We start from the raw sequence: 14,525 nt of genomic DNA, 5'->3' as shown, positions 1-14,525 counted from the left end.
AGGCCATTTTAGTGCTTGTCTCGAGCTTAGAAGCTACATGGTCTACTGAAACGCAGCAGAGTGGGGCTCCCGCCTCCCGCTCACGATCCAATCGCATCGTCTATACCGCAACGTGAAACTCCAGATGGAAGAATTGCACTAAACCTTCATACTCTCTTACACTGCTTCATACATCCACACACACACCCAACAACAATTAAACCACCCTCCCACCAAGGACTCGAACCCACCATCCAACACCGCCATCTCGACACCATCCGCCCATCTTCCTGCGACCCGCGACCTGCGACCTCCGCCCGTCACATCCATACGTCCCGGCAGCCAACCAGCCATTGGCATAGTCACAACCACAACACATAATCTACCGTCAACATGTCCGCACAACCTCTCCTCCAGACTGCGCCAGGTGAGTGAGCCACGCATTCTTCCCCCCCTCCATCAACACAACTCATCTGACCCGGTATTCTACTCCAGGCAAACGCATCGCGCTGCCCACACGCCTTGAACCAAAAGTCTTCTTCGCCAACGAACGAACCTTCCTCTCCTGGCTCAACTTCACCGTCATCCTCGGCGGTCTCGCCATGGGTCTCTTGAACTTTGGAGATCGCGTCGGCCAAATCTCCGCCGTCCTCTTCGTTCTCGTGGCTATTGCTGCCATGGCTTATGCGCTCGTGACGTTTCACTGGAGGGCGAAGAGTATACGAATGAGGGGCAGTGGTGGGTTTGATGATCGCTTTGGCCCTACGGTGCTGGCTCTCGCGCTGCTTGCGGCGGTGGTTGTGAATTTTATATTGAGATTTACCGGCGCGGCTTGAGCCCGTGGGAAGAGGGACAGAGGGGAAGGGGCGCGGGGGAGGGTTCGGCTGGACCAGGTGAGGATACCCAACGTACATGTGTGCAGAAGAGAAGAGAACGCTGTAGATGTGCAGGATATACAAAAAAACACAAAAGGAATGCGCAATGAACAGGGGAGGTGGTTTTCTTTTTCAGGCGTCAATTGAGAGCTTCATCTTCTTGTTTGAGTCAAGAAGAGTAAGAAACTCGTACAGCCATCATCAGATGACCTTTTAATAATCACGATTCGAGTACTGTACTATACTGTAAACACGGCTGCATACATGTATGTACGGGCTTGCGAACAAGACTGTGATTCCACTTTTGCCTTCACAACTCAACAAGAAATCTTTCCAATCCTTCCTACTTTCAAGGCAAGTCCTCATTCCAACGAGCAGAAGTAGTTACAGATACATGTAAGGTAAGTCAGTACCCCAGTGTTGTTGTTGTTATCTGAAACATATTATCTTATTCTCTATGCCTTCGCCAGGTAGGCTGATATCTCTCTCTGGCGCTCTCACACGGTGGTCGTCACAATGATGATCCCTTCGTTTTGCTAGTGCTGTACTGTCCTGTAGCCGGGCACCGTGGGAGGTATGTCGTGATAAAGCAGCTCGCTAGTACCGGGTCTGCCCATTCGCTTGGCTTGCACTCGAGATGTACTCTCTTCTCTGCCCATGGAGGGGGTGCATCATCTTCAAGCTAAGCTACCTGTATCTAGGCATATGTAGATGATGGCTTTGAGGGGCGGGTGTTGTTGCTGTTCTAATGAGTTGTCGAGCTGAGCGTCTTTGAGTAGACTGGAAGGGAGGGGCAGAGGTGGGTGATGTGGGCTTCAACTCTCTTCTTCCGCTTAACATTCACCGATCCCAATGAGCCTGCTGGAGTGGTGCGAGAAGACTATTCCTCACGGTGATGTTGCCCCCCGCCGATGGAATGGAGACTGATGAGAACCTGGTGGAGTGCCATTTGCGGAGCTGCAGGCAATTTCAAGTTCCAGTCTTTCGCAGAATTTCCCCAATCGCAATCTTATTCTCCTCCCACCTCAAGTGCGCGACAGCCTGCAAGAGACAATCCGCCAGATCATCCAGTTTGCCACCGGCAATCTGCTTTGCGCCTCTAGAAGTCTCCAATTTGAAAGCTTCTGCGATTCCAGCAGCTTGGCCTTCAAATACTAGGTTCACACCTGAGCCGCTGACAGGCTCGGTTGCCCACTTTTTCACAAGAGCCACTTTGTCCTTCTTCTCGATTTTGGCGCGCGCTTTACGGGCTTTCGATGATGGTGCTGTCACGTCTGCAAGCTTCTGGCCCTGATCGAAGATATCAACAGGAGGTGATAGGGGCAATGTTTGGTCTGAAAGCCAGAATTCGGCAACCCTTCTCGGGGGGATAGCGAGTACCTCGGGGAAAAAGGTATCAGAGGAGCTCGAAGCGCGGAGAGTCTCGAGTGATGCCCAAAGCATACTTTCAAGCATGTTGACGCGAATGGTCCACTCCAGAATAGCGCTTGCACTACCTGAGCGGAAGCGCTGGCGTTCGATCAGAATCTCATCTGGCTTGTGAGACAGCAGGCCAGTAACCACATTGTACGCGGTCTTGGACAGCTGAGGCGGCGTGAATGCTTCTGAATCGGCTGGAGGCTTGCCCTTCTTCTGAGCGGCTTCCTCATCCTCATGCCGAGCCTCGTTGTCCGTGAAGGGAGCGACAATGGACGCAGCAGGATTGAGCAGATCTCTTCGCAACCAATGGGTGACTTTCACAGGCCGTGGAGTGTGACTTGTCCTGGAACGTGGCTGTACGTCGACAACGCAATATGCGAGATTGCGAATCCCCATGTCTACACTCACGACACGCCGGCCAGTAGTAGAACTAGTATTGATCTTCTTGAGGGATGCGGCTTCGAGGCCTCTGGTCAAGGCGTGTTGTAGCTCAGCCTTCCGTCCAGATGGTGTCATGCCAGTCAACAACGCCCAGTACCTGAACTGCCATGCTTTCAGATGGTCCAGGTTACGAAGGGAGGTCATTGTTGTTGTTGATTTGCATGTGCGGAAAGGGGAAAGGGTAAGACGCGTCGCACCCACGCCATACTAGTACTACTTCTAGTTCTATTCCGCTGCAAAACGTTTGATCGTGAGCGGGACGGGATTTGTAGTATACAGTATGCAGGAAGGTATGCAGGACAATAGATTGTGCAGGCTAAGGCTCCTTTAGCAGCTGTCGGTCATATCCGAGCTCTGCTGCATAAGGTCAGGTACCAGTAGGTACCTACATGTAGTGATCATAAAGTGAAGTAGAAGTACATCCCACGTGCGTCGGGTGGTTGTCATCACGGATTCACGGATTCACGGGTGTTGGCGCACGCCTTGCCGCTTCCGGCGTCAATAGACGCAGCTAGATCGCCGCTCGGAGCTTACGTGTATCTATAATAATGGAGGATGGTCTCCCGATCACTTCTTCACGATATCTCACTTCACTTCTGCTCGCACGACACGACACGACACTCACCCGTCTGACCACTTCCCCGCCTCCATCGCCGCGCTCCGTCACTCCGCTCCGCTCCAATCCCCTCCGCTCCTTTCACGATGCAGGCTTGAAGCGATTTGGCGGACACGATGATCTGTTATGGCCCGCGACACTACAAACGACCCCGATGCCGCGCGCAAGGGAGGCAGCAACGAAGAGGCGACGGGTCTGCTGCATGCAGAACATGGCACTCCCAGGGACGATTTGGGGGATGACGATGAAGAGAACCATATCGTCTACGCCAAGCCTTCATCCCCGGTGAAAGAGTCAAAGCCCCGTACGATACGACAGTCGAGTTTTGCGCAGAGCAGACCCAATGGCGAGCCCAGGACGCCGCATAGAGTGCGCTTCGAGGTCAGCGAACCAGACGCCATTGGAGAGACGCACCACGACTGGATCGAGGAAGAAGACTACATGGATGGTCACGCTTCTCCTGGCGGACAGCAGCGAGCGCCTCTCCTGACGGGCATTGAGGCGCCCAGTGTGTCCGTCGCCAACGACATCGAGTATCTCGAGGAAGACCTGCTCGAATCTGCCCGGCCCAAGAGTGGTCTCGGCAGTGCTTTTATGAACATGGCCAACAGCATCATCGGCGCGGGAATCATTGGACAACCATACGCATTCAAACAGGCAGGCCTCTTGACCGGCATTGTCCTCTTGCTCGTGCTGACCATCACTGTCGATTGGACGATTCGCCTGATTGTCAAGAACTCCAAATTGAGTGGAGCCAATTCTTTCCAGGCCACTATGGAGCACTGTTTCGGCAAGTCCGGCTTGGTCGCAATCTCGGTCGCTCAATGGGCTTTCGCCTTTGGAGGGATGGTTGCCTTCTGCATCATCATTGGAGACACGATACCCAGAGTCCTTGCCTCCATGTTCCCTTCGTTGCACACCATTCCAGTCCTCGGACTGCTTACAGATCGGAGAACCATCATTGTGCTCTTCACTTTGGGCGTTTCATATCCCCTGTCGCTGTACAGAGACATTGCCATGCTGGCCAAAGCTTCCTCGTTGGCTCTCATCAGCATGGTGATCATCCTGGTGACCGTCCTCATCCAGGGCCCATTAGCACCGGACGATTTGAAGGGGCCGATCAAATCCAGTCTCATCATCAATGCGGGCGTCTTTCAGGCCATTGGCGTCATCTCTTTCGCTTTCGTGTGTCATCACAACAGCTTGCTCATCTACGGCTCGCTGAGAACACCTACCATGGATCGATTCGCAAAAGTCACACACTGGAGCACATCCATATCGATGATTGCGTGTCTCGTCATGGCCCTCGCAGGGTACTTGATATTTGGAAGCAAGACACAGGGCAATGTTCTGAACAACTTCCCCAACGACAACTTCATGGTCAACATCGCTCGACTCTGCTTTGGCCTGAACATGCTCACCACACTTCCACTGGAATGCTTCGTCTGCCGAGAAGTCATGACAGAATACTACTTTCCCACCGAAAACTTCAACCCTAATCGCCACCTGATCTTCACGACCTCGTTGATTCTCTCCGCCATGGGCATGTCGCTCATCACCTGCGATTTGGGCGTCGTGTTCGAGCTCGTGGGAGCTACGAGTGCGTGTGCTTTGGCATACATTCTGCCGCCTTTGTGCTACGTCAAACTCACCACTCGCCGCACCTGGGAGGTCTATGCCGCATATGTGTGCATTGCATTTGGGTGTACGGTGATGAGCATCAGTCTGATTCAAGCGATTGGGAAAAGTATCCGAGGTGACCCGGGAGGGGGTACGTGTTCTGTCAGTTAAAAAAAATAGACGATACGATACGATACATACATGCACTTTGTAACAATTTTGCATCTCTGTTCTTCCATCCATTCTCATGCATGACTTGACCACCTCCTCCTCATCCTCCAATATTGGGCGTATATTCTTATCCCACTACCTACCTATTTAAGTCAAGTCAAGTTCCCTAAGGTAGGTAAGGTAGGCTTGTCATCCAGCCTTTGCATACATACAGAATTACCCAGATTTCTTTTTAATATCATAAGGTACCTAGGTAGGTAGGTGTCCAGCTGGTTGGTTTTACATCATCTTTCCTCGTTTCATAGATCCATTTCTTGAGCCTTTTTTTTTTCTCGTCAATATCACTAACCTCTCACCCTCCCCAATGTTTTCCAATCGAGAAATTTTCCTTTTCCTTTCCTTTTTCCTTTTCCTTCCCTTTTCCTTTGTTCTTTTTCCTGTTTCCTTCTTTCCTTTTCTATCTCGTCTCGTCTTTTCTCCTCTCCGAGCATAATACAATATTGTAAATATTATAATCTCATGGGTTTCTTTTTAAGGAAAGGGAAGGGAAGGTAGGTGAATTTCGAAATCTTGTTGATGTTTCGTTTCGTTTCGCTGGAGATAGGAAAGGAAAGGAAAGGGAAGGAAAAGGAGAGGGAAAGGGAAAGGGAAAGGGAAAGGGAAAGGAGAAAAGACGTGGTCGTATACTCGTTGGGCTGCTAGGAGATAGAAGAGAGGGATAGAGGGATTTGGGAATGAAGTCGTAGAAGACCAGCTCAGTATTATACATAAGAGTCAGGTAGGCCTGCTATACATGTAGCTAAGGTATAGATGGTCTTGGTAGGTAGATTGGAGTACTATTACCTTCTTCTTCTTTTTTCAAAACAAGGAAAAAATCTGTCTGGAGAATAGAATAGAATAGAATAGAATAGTCAATAGAATAGTCCAACCGACCCGACCCCCAATATATGTACAATGTAAGTGATATAATCTATTTGTATGAAAAAAATTCCAAAGTCTTATTTACACCGCAGCGCTATGCTATTGTATGTATGCTATGCTCGGGTACTCGAAAGATCCTCCTTCTTCCTCCTTCCTCCTTCCTCCTTCTTCTCCTCCTTCATTTTCTTTTCTTCTTCTCAAAAAGACAGAACAAGAAAATTGTCGGAAGGGGACCGACGGCCCATATTTGGACAGAGTATATACATAATGATGATGGAAAAACCCTGATCTCAGGAGTTCTCCCTTTCCCCCGTTTCCTCTTTCTTTTCCTCTACTTATTCATATACATAGCAAAGCGGACCATTGGAAATACTCATGACATCTCTCACCGTGACACCGGGTAATACGGGAGACATTTCCAGATAGCTATCCGGAGTGACGAAGTCTGCGTCTTGCCCTTTTTTTTTAAATAATGTCAGCAATCGTTAAATGAATTATCATCATTATCGTGAGGTAGGTAGGTAGGTAGTGGAAACTTACAGCCTCTCGACTCTCGTTCTTTGTTGAATTGGTACGGGATTGGCAACGCATACCGTCTCTCATCCTCTTCCAGACCGGACCACATATCCCACACGAGATCTAACCCGGCGTGATGGATGAAGAACCAGGGATCGGTGGGTGCGCCGGGAATGTCACCTTGGGCACCGCCGACGGCGCTGTGGGGTGAAGGGTGGATTCCGCCGGGCCATTGATCGATTCGCAGGGTGAAATCGTTGATGTCTAGAATAATAATATGCACGAAGATTAGCTTTTCAGAGGTTCTTGTTTGATGACAGGAAATGGATGAGTCTTGTTCTTTTGGGGGCGTCAAGATAATTACGCACTGTGAAAGCCCAAAATCGTCTCAAAGACGCTTTGGTGCGTGAGATTGGTCAGGCCCGAAGGATTGAAATTTCGCTCGAGACAACGTGGGTTGTAGCCCAGACCGTCTGCTTGAGGATTCTGTCTGCAGCCTGCTCCGCCGGCGATCGGTCCGAGATTGGTAGGGAATTCGGCAAATGGTCCTCCAACGCAATTGCAGCCGTCGGGCGAGGGGGAGCCATTGCCACCTAATGATGTAGGTGACCCGTCAAACAAGGCGGTTTCCTCGTATGGTTGGGCGCCGTAATTTTCGTAGCCCATGTATGGAATGCCTGTTTCGGAAAAAGAAGAAGATATTCCAGTTAGAAAAGAAAAGCAAAAGACGACGCGGGGCATACACCATGCGATCGGAATGAGATCTAGAGGGCAATCATACCTCCTTTATACCCGCACTCGTCCCTCAATGCCTGCTCATACAGATGGACGTACCACCTGTGGAAGGGCAGCGTCCAGGGAGAAAAGTGGATGCGTTGCTGTTGGGCAATGTGTACCGCCACAAAGTCGTCGCGCCGATTGCGCGCTCCAGGAGCATAATCCTGAGGAGATTGCGCGGGACTGGTGTATAGGCATTGCGTTGCTTGAATATAATCCTCCCGCTCCTCGGTTGACAAGGCGCCCCTTTGGTGTGAACACTCGTCAGCTATGATCCGACACGGCCCAGTAGAAATATGCAGTTTGTCCCGCGCACCCACCATTCTTTTCGAACAATGACATTGTCCTCATGGCAATCGGGACCCAAGGTCCGCCGTCGGTATGCGAAGTACTCCCTCTTCAGCCTTTCCAAGCCCAGAACTGGCCCTTCGAGTTGCCTCTTGCCCAGGTCGATATATTCCGATGAGACGAGCGACGCGGGTAGGGCAGCCAGCGCTGCCAGTAGGAGAAGAGGAAACATTATGATGATGAACCAAAAGACATGTGTGAAACGAATGACAGGTGAAGTAAAACAGGTACGGGAATACCTCCTCTCTCTCTCTTTCTCTCCTTCTCTATCTCTCACTGGGGAGGGAACCAACATCAAGAGGCCGGGCTCTCGTGGAGATTTGTAGAGCAGCCCTAGGTTTCGCGGTAGAGCCCGTGATGAATATGGTTCAGCAGAACGATGTTTGTTCCCGTACTGCACCTGGTACCTCGCGTCCCCATAATCTGCAATCCCGCGAAGCAGGGATAGGCATCATAGGCTATCGAAGGCCAAGAGTCTGCCCTCTGGTATATAGAATTAAGGAAGACTGTGAGATAAAGGGTGATGACAAGGACGACGACCCCGGGCGGAGCGTGTTGACTTGCAGTCCTGCACTGCCCTGCAGTGGGCGTACACGCGCCTTGCCTTTCTCAATCACAATGGCATCTATCATCTGGCATAGAAGTTCTCCCCCGAGTTCGCCTCGGCGTCCACTCTGCCGCTGTGCCGCTTCGAATTGTTCCAAACACAGAGCAGTACTGTAGCAACTCCCCAGCAAAGCATGGGGGTGGTATGCGAACATGGTGATGGTTCGTATTGTGGACGGGAGCCTGTCTTCACCTAATCTCACCCGCGTACCTGCGTCGCTGGGCATTGTGATGCTCATTGCTCAGGTGGTATGATGTAGACTGCATCAGTCTATGCCACGACATCAGCTTCGTGTCGTTGTTGTTCTTGCGTGTTGCACCTCTTGCGACCAGAAGTTTCAATAGCATCATCAATCTCATCATCAATCTCCGTCCGTGGACCCGGACAATGATATGCGTTTGTTGGTGGTATAGTTCGCATGCTGCGAAGTGACTCTGTACACTTTCATCCGGAGCACAAGGGTATGGTTGGTTGCAGATATTGCGTTTGCAGGCATGCCAAGTACGCGAGAGAAATACATTCTGGACGGGAAAGGGATCCCAGTTGCATTTGTATTACCGCTGCTGTGACTTGATCTCGCGGTCGCGCTGGATGGCAGCTGGAGCCTGGGGAGGTGGCATCTGGACCAGGTCCAAACGAAAATACCGTAAATACGATATCGCTGACTGGCTGCAATGGACCTTAGCTATGAAGGGGAGGTATCAAGTAAGAGGCAGTCCGATGGAGAATTTTCGTGATATTCGTACCGCCTCGGGAACGTGAGATGGGCGGATGTACCCCCAGGCTAGGTTATTCTCGTTTTAGTGCAGCGGCTGAAGTCTGAATTTGTTACTTGTCAGTCTTGTCCCAACACTCGAACGCGAAAAGGTGTTTGTGGTGTTGGGCCAACGTCTTGTTTCAGAAGCGGACAGGAGTCCAGGAGCAGATGGTGTAGAATAGGGCACATTTTCTACGGAGTCACGGGGAAGCAGGAAAGCCAAGTGAATAATCCGTGTGTTCTTATTATGGACATTCCTCTCCATCGTCCTGCAATCACAGGACACGAGAAATGCAAGAGCCAGGAGAAGACTGCATGTGTTTGTACCTTGCGCTGACAGTACTGCCACAGTGCCAATCACTCAGCAGAATATGTCGGCCCTTCAGGAGGCAGATGCTGCCAACTGCCACACAGCGTACCGTCGGAACCTCCTAACGGTCTTGCGGCTTCATATTATTACTGTACCGTCTCGGGCATGTCCACCAGTGCACTGTGCGACGCTCACGGCGCGGAGTCAGACCAGAAAGCTGCAGCAAGATGATCACGACGATTGTCTTCCTCTTCGCCGCTAGACAGCACAGTCTACGAGGCGAGCCGCATATATCGACAGATTCGGCAAGCAAGCGAGCAGGACGAAGGCGTCGAAACATCTGCACACACGCACCGCCACCCAATCGAGCGTGCTGAAGATGATATTCCGCCCATTTCGAGCACGCCAACCGCCGCGTCTGTTTGCCCGCTGGTTCGCAGAAATGTTGCACCAGCAGCCATGGTACTTGCTGCCCGATCGGGTTAGAGCGAGGGACCTGCAGCAGAATGGCATTTCGTCCACCTTCCAAGCCGTGGTTCGATCTGGAACACCGCAGAATGAAGTGAATGCCACGCGCCAGACATGCCGCTAATGGCTATGATCTACTTTTGCTCTCAACACTCTACAGAACTGTATACGTCCTCGCTGGCCTCGTTCCTGGGAAATCACGTGTAGTGTCTGCCAATGTCGCCAGGGAGAAGGGGAGAAGGGGCCCCGTTGGTGTGTAAATACAGACAATCTCACCTCCTGCACGCTACCCAACCGCCTACCATCCTATGCGCCCAGGTGAATGAATGATGCGCGAGGGCCATACGCAGCAGCTCGGGCAGACGCGCGAAAGAGGACAAAAGGAAGATGCCAAATTGGCAAGCCTTCGACGCCATGTCTTAGTGTTGATCAAGATATTGCTGCTTCTCACCAAGAATGTCAGGCTGATGGCGATACAGATGGACATGTCACTCCAAGGTGCTGGGTGAAACACATCAAGCTGATCTATCCGTATGAAGCAGTATGCTCGCAAGTCTCACTCATATCGCTTGCATTACCACCGGCTGTGGCCGTGGATCTCTGCAGCCGCAAAGCGCACGCGCGCTTGCACACCATTTGACTCCTATTCTCCTGATCCCAGAGATCCACCAACGTCAGACAATCGCCAGTGCAATACCGTTCAACCAAGAGCGATAGCCTCGTCGCTTCGCAGCTCGCTGAACAGAAGAGTGGTACGGCATCCTTGGTGGTCTCATTGCCTCATTTCGTCAAGGACGACCAACATGTCGCTACCAGTGTGTCGTCAGTCGATCTTGTATCGTCGTGCTCGGCTGAAGAGGAAGCAGTTTGTATAAAGCAAACGCTTTCGACTGCTACTCAACATTTCGTCCTCCAGAACTCTCAGCACATCTGTTTGCCTGCCTGCCTGCCAGCAGCTTCTCCGGTCCTCTGTCCGGCTCCTTTTGATCTTATTTCGTATTTCATCATAATCATTCTCCCCATCAAATCTTAATAATCAGCAGCACGATGTCTTCGGTCGCCAAGTTGGCCCTCTGGGCCGCGGCCGTCAATGCTCTGCCACAGTTTGGCACCACTTCAGCTCCTGGAGCTTCACCAACTGGCATTTTCGTGGTCCCCGAATTCGTCATCCCAGGCTTCACTCAGCCTCCATATGTGACCATTCCCGCCTTCACCGTCCCGGCACGCACTTTCACATTTGGCCCCAGCGGGACGAGTCTGATTGGAAGCAGCGCACCCACAAGCGCTGGTGTCTCGACAGCCCCTTCGAACCCGTTGACTTTCAGCACTGCCTCTCGATCACGATCACGCATCGTGTTGCCCACGATTGTGCCCGTGGGAAGCAGCGCAGTAACCTCGTCTTCGGGAACGACCACCCTCTCAACCAGCTCGTCCGTCTCGAGCAGCTCTACCATCCCAACCAGCTCCTCCGTCTCGAGCAGCTCTGTCATCTCAAGCAGCTCTGCTATCTCAAGCAGCTCTTCTACATCAGACAGCACTACTTCCTCCAGCAGCTCTATCATCTCAAGCAGCTCCACAATCCCCAGTAGCTCTACTATCTCTAGCAGCTCTTCAGGCAGCTCTACAATCTTGGTTCCTACCACAGACTCCAGCGGACTCCCTAGCACCTCCACGGCTGTTATAGACCCTACCGCTATCTCTAGCACAGGCAGCTCTACAGTCTCCGGCAGCTCTACAATCTCAGGCAGCTCTACCGTCTCTGGCAGCTCTACTGTCTCCGGCAGCTCGACACTCTCCATCAGCTCCACCGTCTCAGGCAGCTCCACGCTCTCCGGTAGCTCTACCATCTCAGGCAGCTCTACACTCTCCTCCAGTTCTACAACCTTGATCACGACCACAGACTCCAGCGGACTCCCTAGCACCTCCACGGCTGTTATAGACCCTACCGCTATCTCTAGCACAGGCAGCTCTACAGTCTCTGGCAGCTCTACAGTCTCTGGCAGCTCTACCGTCTCTGGCAGCTCTACCGTCTCAGGCAGCTCCACAATCTCCTCCAGCTCCACAACCTTGATCACAACCACAGACTCCAGCGGGCTCCCTAGCACTTCTACGGCAGTTATAGACCCTACCGCTATCTCTAGTACCGGCAGCTCTACTGTCTCTGGCAGCTCCACAGTCTCAGGCACATCTAGCTCTGGCAGCTCTTCCGTGGCAAGCAGCTCTACGACGCTCACAACCACCGATGCTTCTGGATCGCTTACTACATCTACCTCTGCCGTGAGCCCTACCTCCTCCGCTACGTCGTCGGGCTCGAGTACGATCACCACGACCGATGCTTCGGGATCGCTTACTACCTCCACCTCTGCCGTGAGCCCTACCTCCTCCGCTGCTTCGTCGGGCTCGAGTACGATCACCACGACCGATGCTTCTGGATCGCTTACTACATCCACCTCTGCCGTGAGCCCTACCTCCTCCGCTGCTTCGTCGAGCTCTAGTACAATTACGACGACCGACGCTTCGGGATCGCTTACTACCTCCACCTCTGCTGTGAGCCCTACCTCCTCCGCAACGTCGTCTGGCTCGACTACGATCACCACGACCGATGCTTCGGGATCGCTTACTACCTCCACCTCTGCCGTGAGCCCTACCTCCTCCGCTGCTTCGTCGGGTTCGAGTACGATCACCACGACCGATGCTTCGGGATCGCTTACTACCTCCACCTCTGCCGTGAGCCCTACCTCCTCCGCTACGTCGTCGGGCTCGAGTACGATTACCACGTCCGATGCTTCGGGATCGCTTACTACCTCCACCTCTGCCGTGAGCCCTACCTCCTCCGCTGCTTCGTCGGGCTCGAGTACGATCACTACGACCGATGCTTCGGGATCGCTTACTACCTCCACCTCTGCCGTGAGCCCTACCTCCTCCGCTACGTCGTCGGGCTCGAGTACGATCACCACGACCGATGCTTCGGGATCGCTTACTACCTCTACCTCTGCCGTGAGCCCTACCTCCTCCGCGGCTTCGTCGAGCTCTAGTACAATTACGACAACCGATGCTTCTGGATCGACTACTACTACCACTGTACGCAATTGAGATCTCTCTGTAGCGCGAAGCGATTCTTACTTATGTATTTTCTAGTCTGCCGTGAGCCCTACCTCCTCAGCCACTTCGTCTAGCTCGAGTACGATTACGACGACCGATGCTTCTGGATCGACTACTACCACTACTGTACGCGGTCGCCATCCACTTGCAGCGCGAGGCGACATTTGCTAATCTAATCCCTAGTCTGCTGTGAGCCCTACTTCTTCGGCCGTTTCGTCTAGCTCGACTACGATTACGACTACTGACGCCGCGGGATCGACCACTACCACTACTGTGCGTATGCCAGAGTCGCTACTATATAAGACGACCTGCTAATCTAGTGTCTAGTCGGCCGCGAGCTCTTCCTCCCCGGCCAGTTCGACTACGGTAACGACTACTGACGCCGCGGGATCGACCACTACCACTACTGTGCGTATGCCAGAGTCGCTACTATATAAGACGACCTGCTAATCTAGTGTCTAGTCTGCCGCGAGCTCTTCCTCTCCGGCCAGTTCGACGACAGTCACTACTACTGATGCCGCGGGATCGACCACTACGACAACAGTACGTGATTGCAAACATAAGGGCGATTCCTGTAATACTAACATTATATCTAGTCTGCCGTGAGCTCTTCGTCTCCGGCTAGTTCGACGACAGTCACGACTACTGATGCCGCCGGATCGACCACTACGACAACTGTACGTGATTGCAAACATAATGGCGATTCTTATAATACTAACATTATATCTAGTCTGCCGTGAGCTCTTCGTCTCCGGCCAGTTCGACGACAGTCACGACTACTGATGCCGCCGGATCGACCACCACGACCACTGTAAGTAGATCCAGATTCGAATCCATCAGCTGCAGATGCGAGGATAAAGCTTTATACTAACGACCTTTCTAGTCTGCCGTGAGCTCTTCCTCTCCGGCTAGTTCGACGACAGTTACTACTACCGATGCCGCGGGATCGACGACTACGACCACTGTAAGTAGATCCAGATTCGAATCCACCAGCCGCAGATGCGAGGATAAAGCTTTATGCTAATGACCTTTCTAGTCTGCCGTAACCTCTTCGTCTCCGGCTAGTTCGACGACAGTCACGACTACCGATGCCGCAGGATCCACCACCACGACCACTGTACGTTAATCGATAGCTTGCTTTGCACTACGCGATTGCGATACTAATCGAAAAAATCTTCTAGTCTGCTGCGACCTCTACAACCACCGCTTAAACAACGATTTGGTTACTAGGGAAAGGAAGAAGAAGAAGAAGAGGGAAAAGAGAGTAGTGACACACTCACTGTTTAGCCATTTTTCTTTCCTTCCTTTCTTGTAGCAAAAGGAGGGACTTTTTTGTGTTGTGTTGTAAATATGGACAGACAGACAAAGACACAGACAGAGACAGACAGAGACAGAAAGACAGGCAGAACAGAGACATAAGGACCGAATGATCAACAAGAAGAAGAAGAAATGTACATCTAATCATCGCAACGTTCATTTTGCAAAGGAGATCTATTCCGTCCATCCATCTCAGCCGTTTCCCCTTCCTTCTCATTTCCCTTCCCTTTCTATTTAATCCTCCTCTCCCACTCCCCTCCCTCCCCCCCCCTCTCCTCCTC

At 52.0% G+C, this 14,525-nt stretch overlaps 6 protein-coding genes across 6 annotated transcripts; 3 read left to right on the top strand and 3 right to left on the bottom strand.

Annotated features, from left to right (window-relative positions):
* Positions 1-195: 195 nt before the first annotated feature.
* On the top strand, positions 196-1,136 carry SEPMUDRAFT_94351 (vacuolar transporter chaperone 1). Its single transcript, XM_016910635.1, has 2 exons — positions 196-406; positions 475-1,136. Exons 1-2 carry the CDS (start codon positions 373-375, stop codon positions 813-815), a joined length of 375 nt encoding a protein of 124 aa, XP_016756706.1. The 5' UTR covers positions 196-372; the 3' UTR covers positions 816-1,136.
* Positions 1,137-1,823: 687 nt separating this feature from the next.
* On the bottom strand, positions 1,824-2,858 carry SEPMUDRAFT_159436 (mitochondrial resolvase Ydc2; the record flags this gene model as incomplete). The annotated part of the gene is made up of 1 exon (XM_016907847.1): positions 1,824-2,858. One exon carries the CDS (start codon positions 2,856-2,858, stop codon positions 1,824-1,826), a length of 1,035 nt encoding a protein of 344 aa, XP_016756705.1.
* Positions 2,859-3,416: 558 nt separating this feature from the next.
* On the top strand, positions 3,417-5,146 carry SEPMUDRAFT_152205 (amino acid transporter). Its single transcript, XM_016907303.1, has one exon. The coding sequence runs from the start codon at positions 3,457-3,459 to the stop codon at positions 5,119-5,121; it is 1,665 nt and encodes a 554-aa protein (XP_016756704.1). The 5' UTR covers positions 3,417-3,456; the 3' UTR covers positions 5,122-5,146.
* Positions 5,147-6,292: 1,146 nt separating this feature from the next.
* SEPMUDRAFT_159434 (Di-copper centre-containing protein) lies at positions 6,293-7,855 on the bottom strand (the record flags this gene model as incomplete). Its single annotated transcript, XM_016907846.1, has 5 exons — positions 6,293-6,499; positions 6,583-6,822; positions 6,927-7,235; positions 7,340-7,581; positions 7,656-7,855. The coding sequence occupies 5 exons, from the start codon at positions 7,853-7,855 to the stop codon at positions 6,378-6,380; spliced, it is 1,113 nt and encodes a 370-aa protein (XP_016756703.1). The 3' UTR covers positions 6,293-6,377.
* A 107-nt stretch (positions 7,856-7,962) lies between these two features.
* SEPMUDRAFT_152204 (uncharacterized protein) lies at positions 7,963-8,667 on the bottom strand. Its single transcript, XM_016907302.1, has one exon. The coding sequence runs from the start codon at positions 8,526-8,528 to the stop codon at positions 8,142-8,144; it is 387 nt and encodes a 128-aa protein (XP_016756702.1). The 5' UTR covers positions 8,529-8,667; the 3' UTR covers positions 7,963-8,141.
* Positions 8,668-10,872: 2,205 nt separating this feature from the next.
* SEPMUDRAFT_136705 (uncharacterized protein) lies at positions 10,873-14,428 on the top strand (the record flags this gene model as incomplete). Its single annotated transcript, XM_016902793.1, has 10 exons — positions 10,873-12,906; positions 12,964-13,053; positions 13,111-13,200; positions 13,255-13,335; positions 13,390-13,470; positions 13,524-13,604; positions 13,658-13,738; positions 13,811-13,891; positions 13,964-14,044; positions 14,109-14,428. The coding sequence occupies 10 exons, from the start codon at positions 10,873-10,875 to the stop codon at positions 14,136-14,138; spliced, it is 2,730 nt and encodes a 909-aa protein (XP_016756701.1). The 3' UTR covers positions 14,139-14,428.
* Between the last annotated feature and the right edge of the window lie 97 nt (positions 14,429-14,525).

The sequence above is a fragment of the Sphaerulina musiva genome (genome assembly GCF_000320565.1).
Source record: "Sphaerulina musiva SO2202 unplaced genomic scaffold SEPMUscaffold_12, whole genome shotgun sequence".
Classification (NCBI taxonomy): Eukaryota; Fungi; Ascomycota; class Dothideomycetes; order Mycosphaerellales; family Mycosphaerellaceae; genus Sphaerulina; species Sphaerulina musiva.
This window is presented reverse-complemented; position numbering and strand designations above follow the sequence as displayed.

What these genes read in the sequence shown, in the direction of transcription:
- SEPMUDRAFT_94351 (XM_016910635.1), top strand. Translation starts at nt 373, where the DNA reads ATGTCCGCACAACCTCTCCTCCAGACTGCGCCAG. An exon ending in TCTCCTCCAGACTGCGCCAG is followed by an intron (nt 407 to 474) that starts GTGAGTGAGCCA and finishes ATTCTACTCCAG; the next exon opens with GCAAACGCATCGCGCTGCCC.
- SEPMUDRAFT_152205 (XM_016907303.1), top strand. Translation starts at nt 3,457, where the DNA reads ATGGCCCGCGACACTACAAACGACCCCGATGCCGCGCGCAAGGGAGGC.
- SEPMUDRAFT_152204 (XM_016907302.1), bottom strand. Translation starts at nt 8,528, where the DNA reads ATGAGCATCACAATGCCCAGCGACGCAGGTACGCGGGTGAGATTAGGT.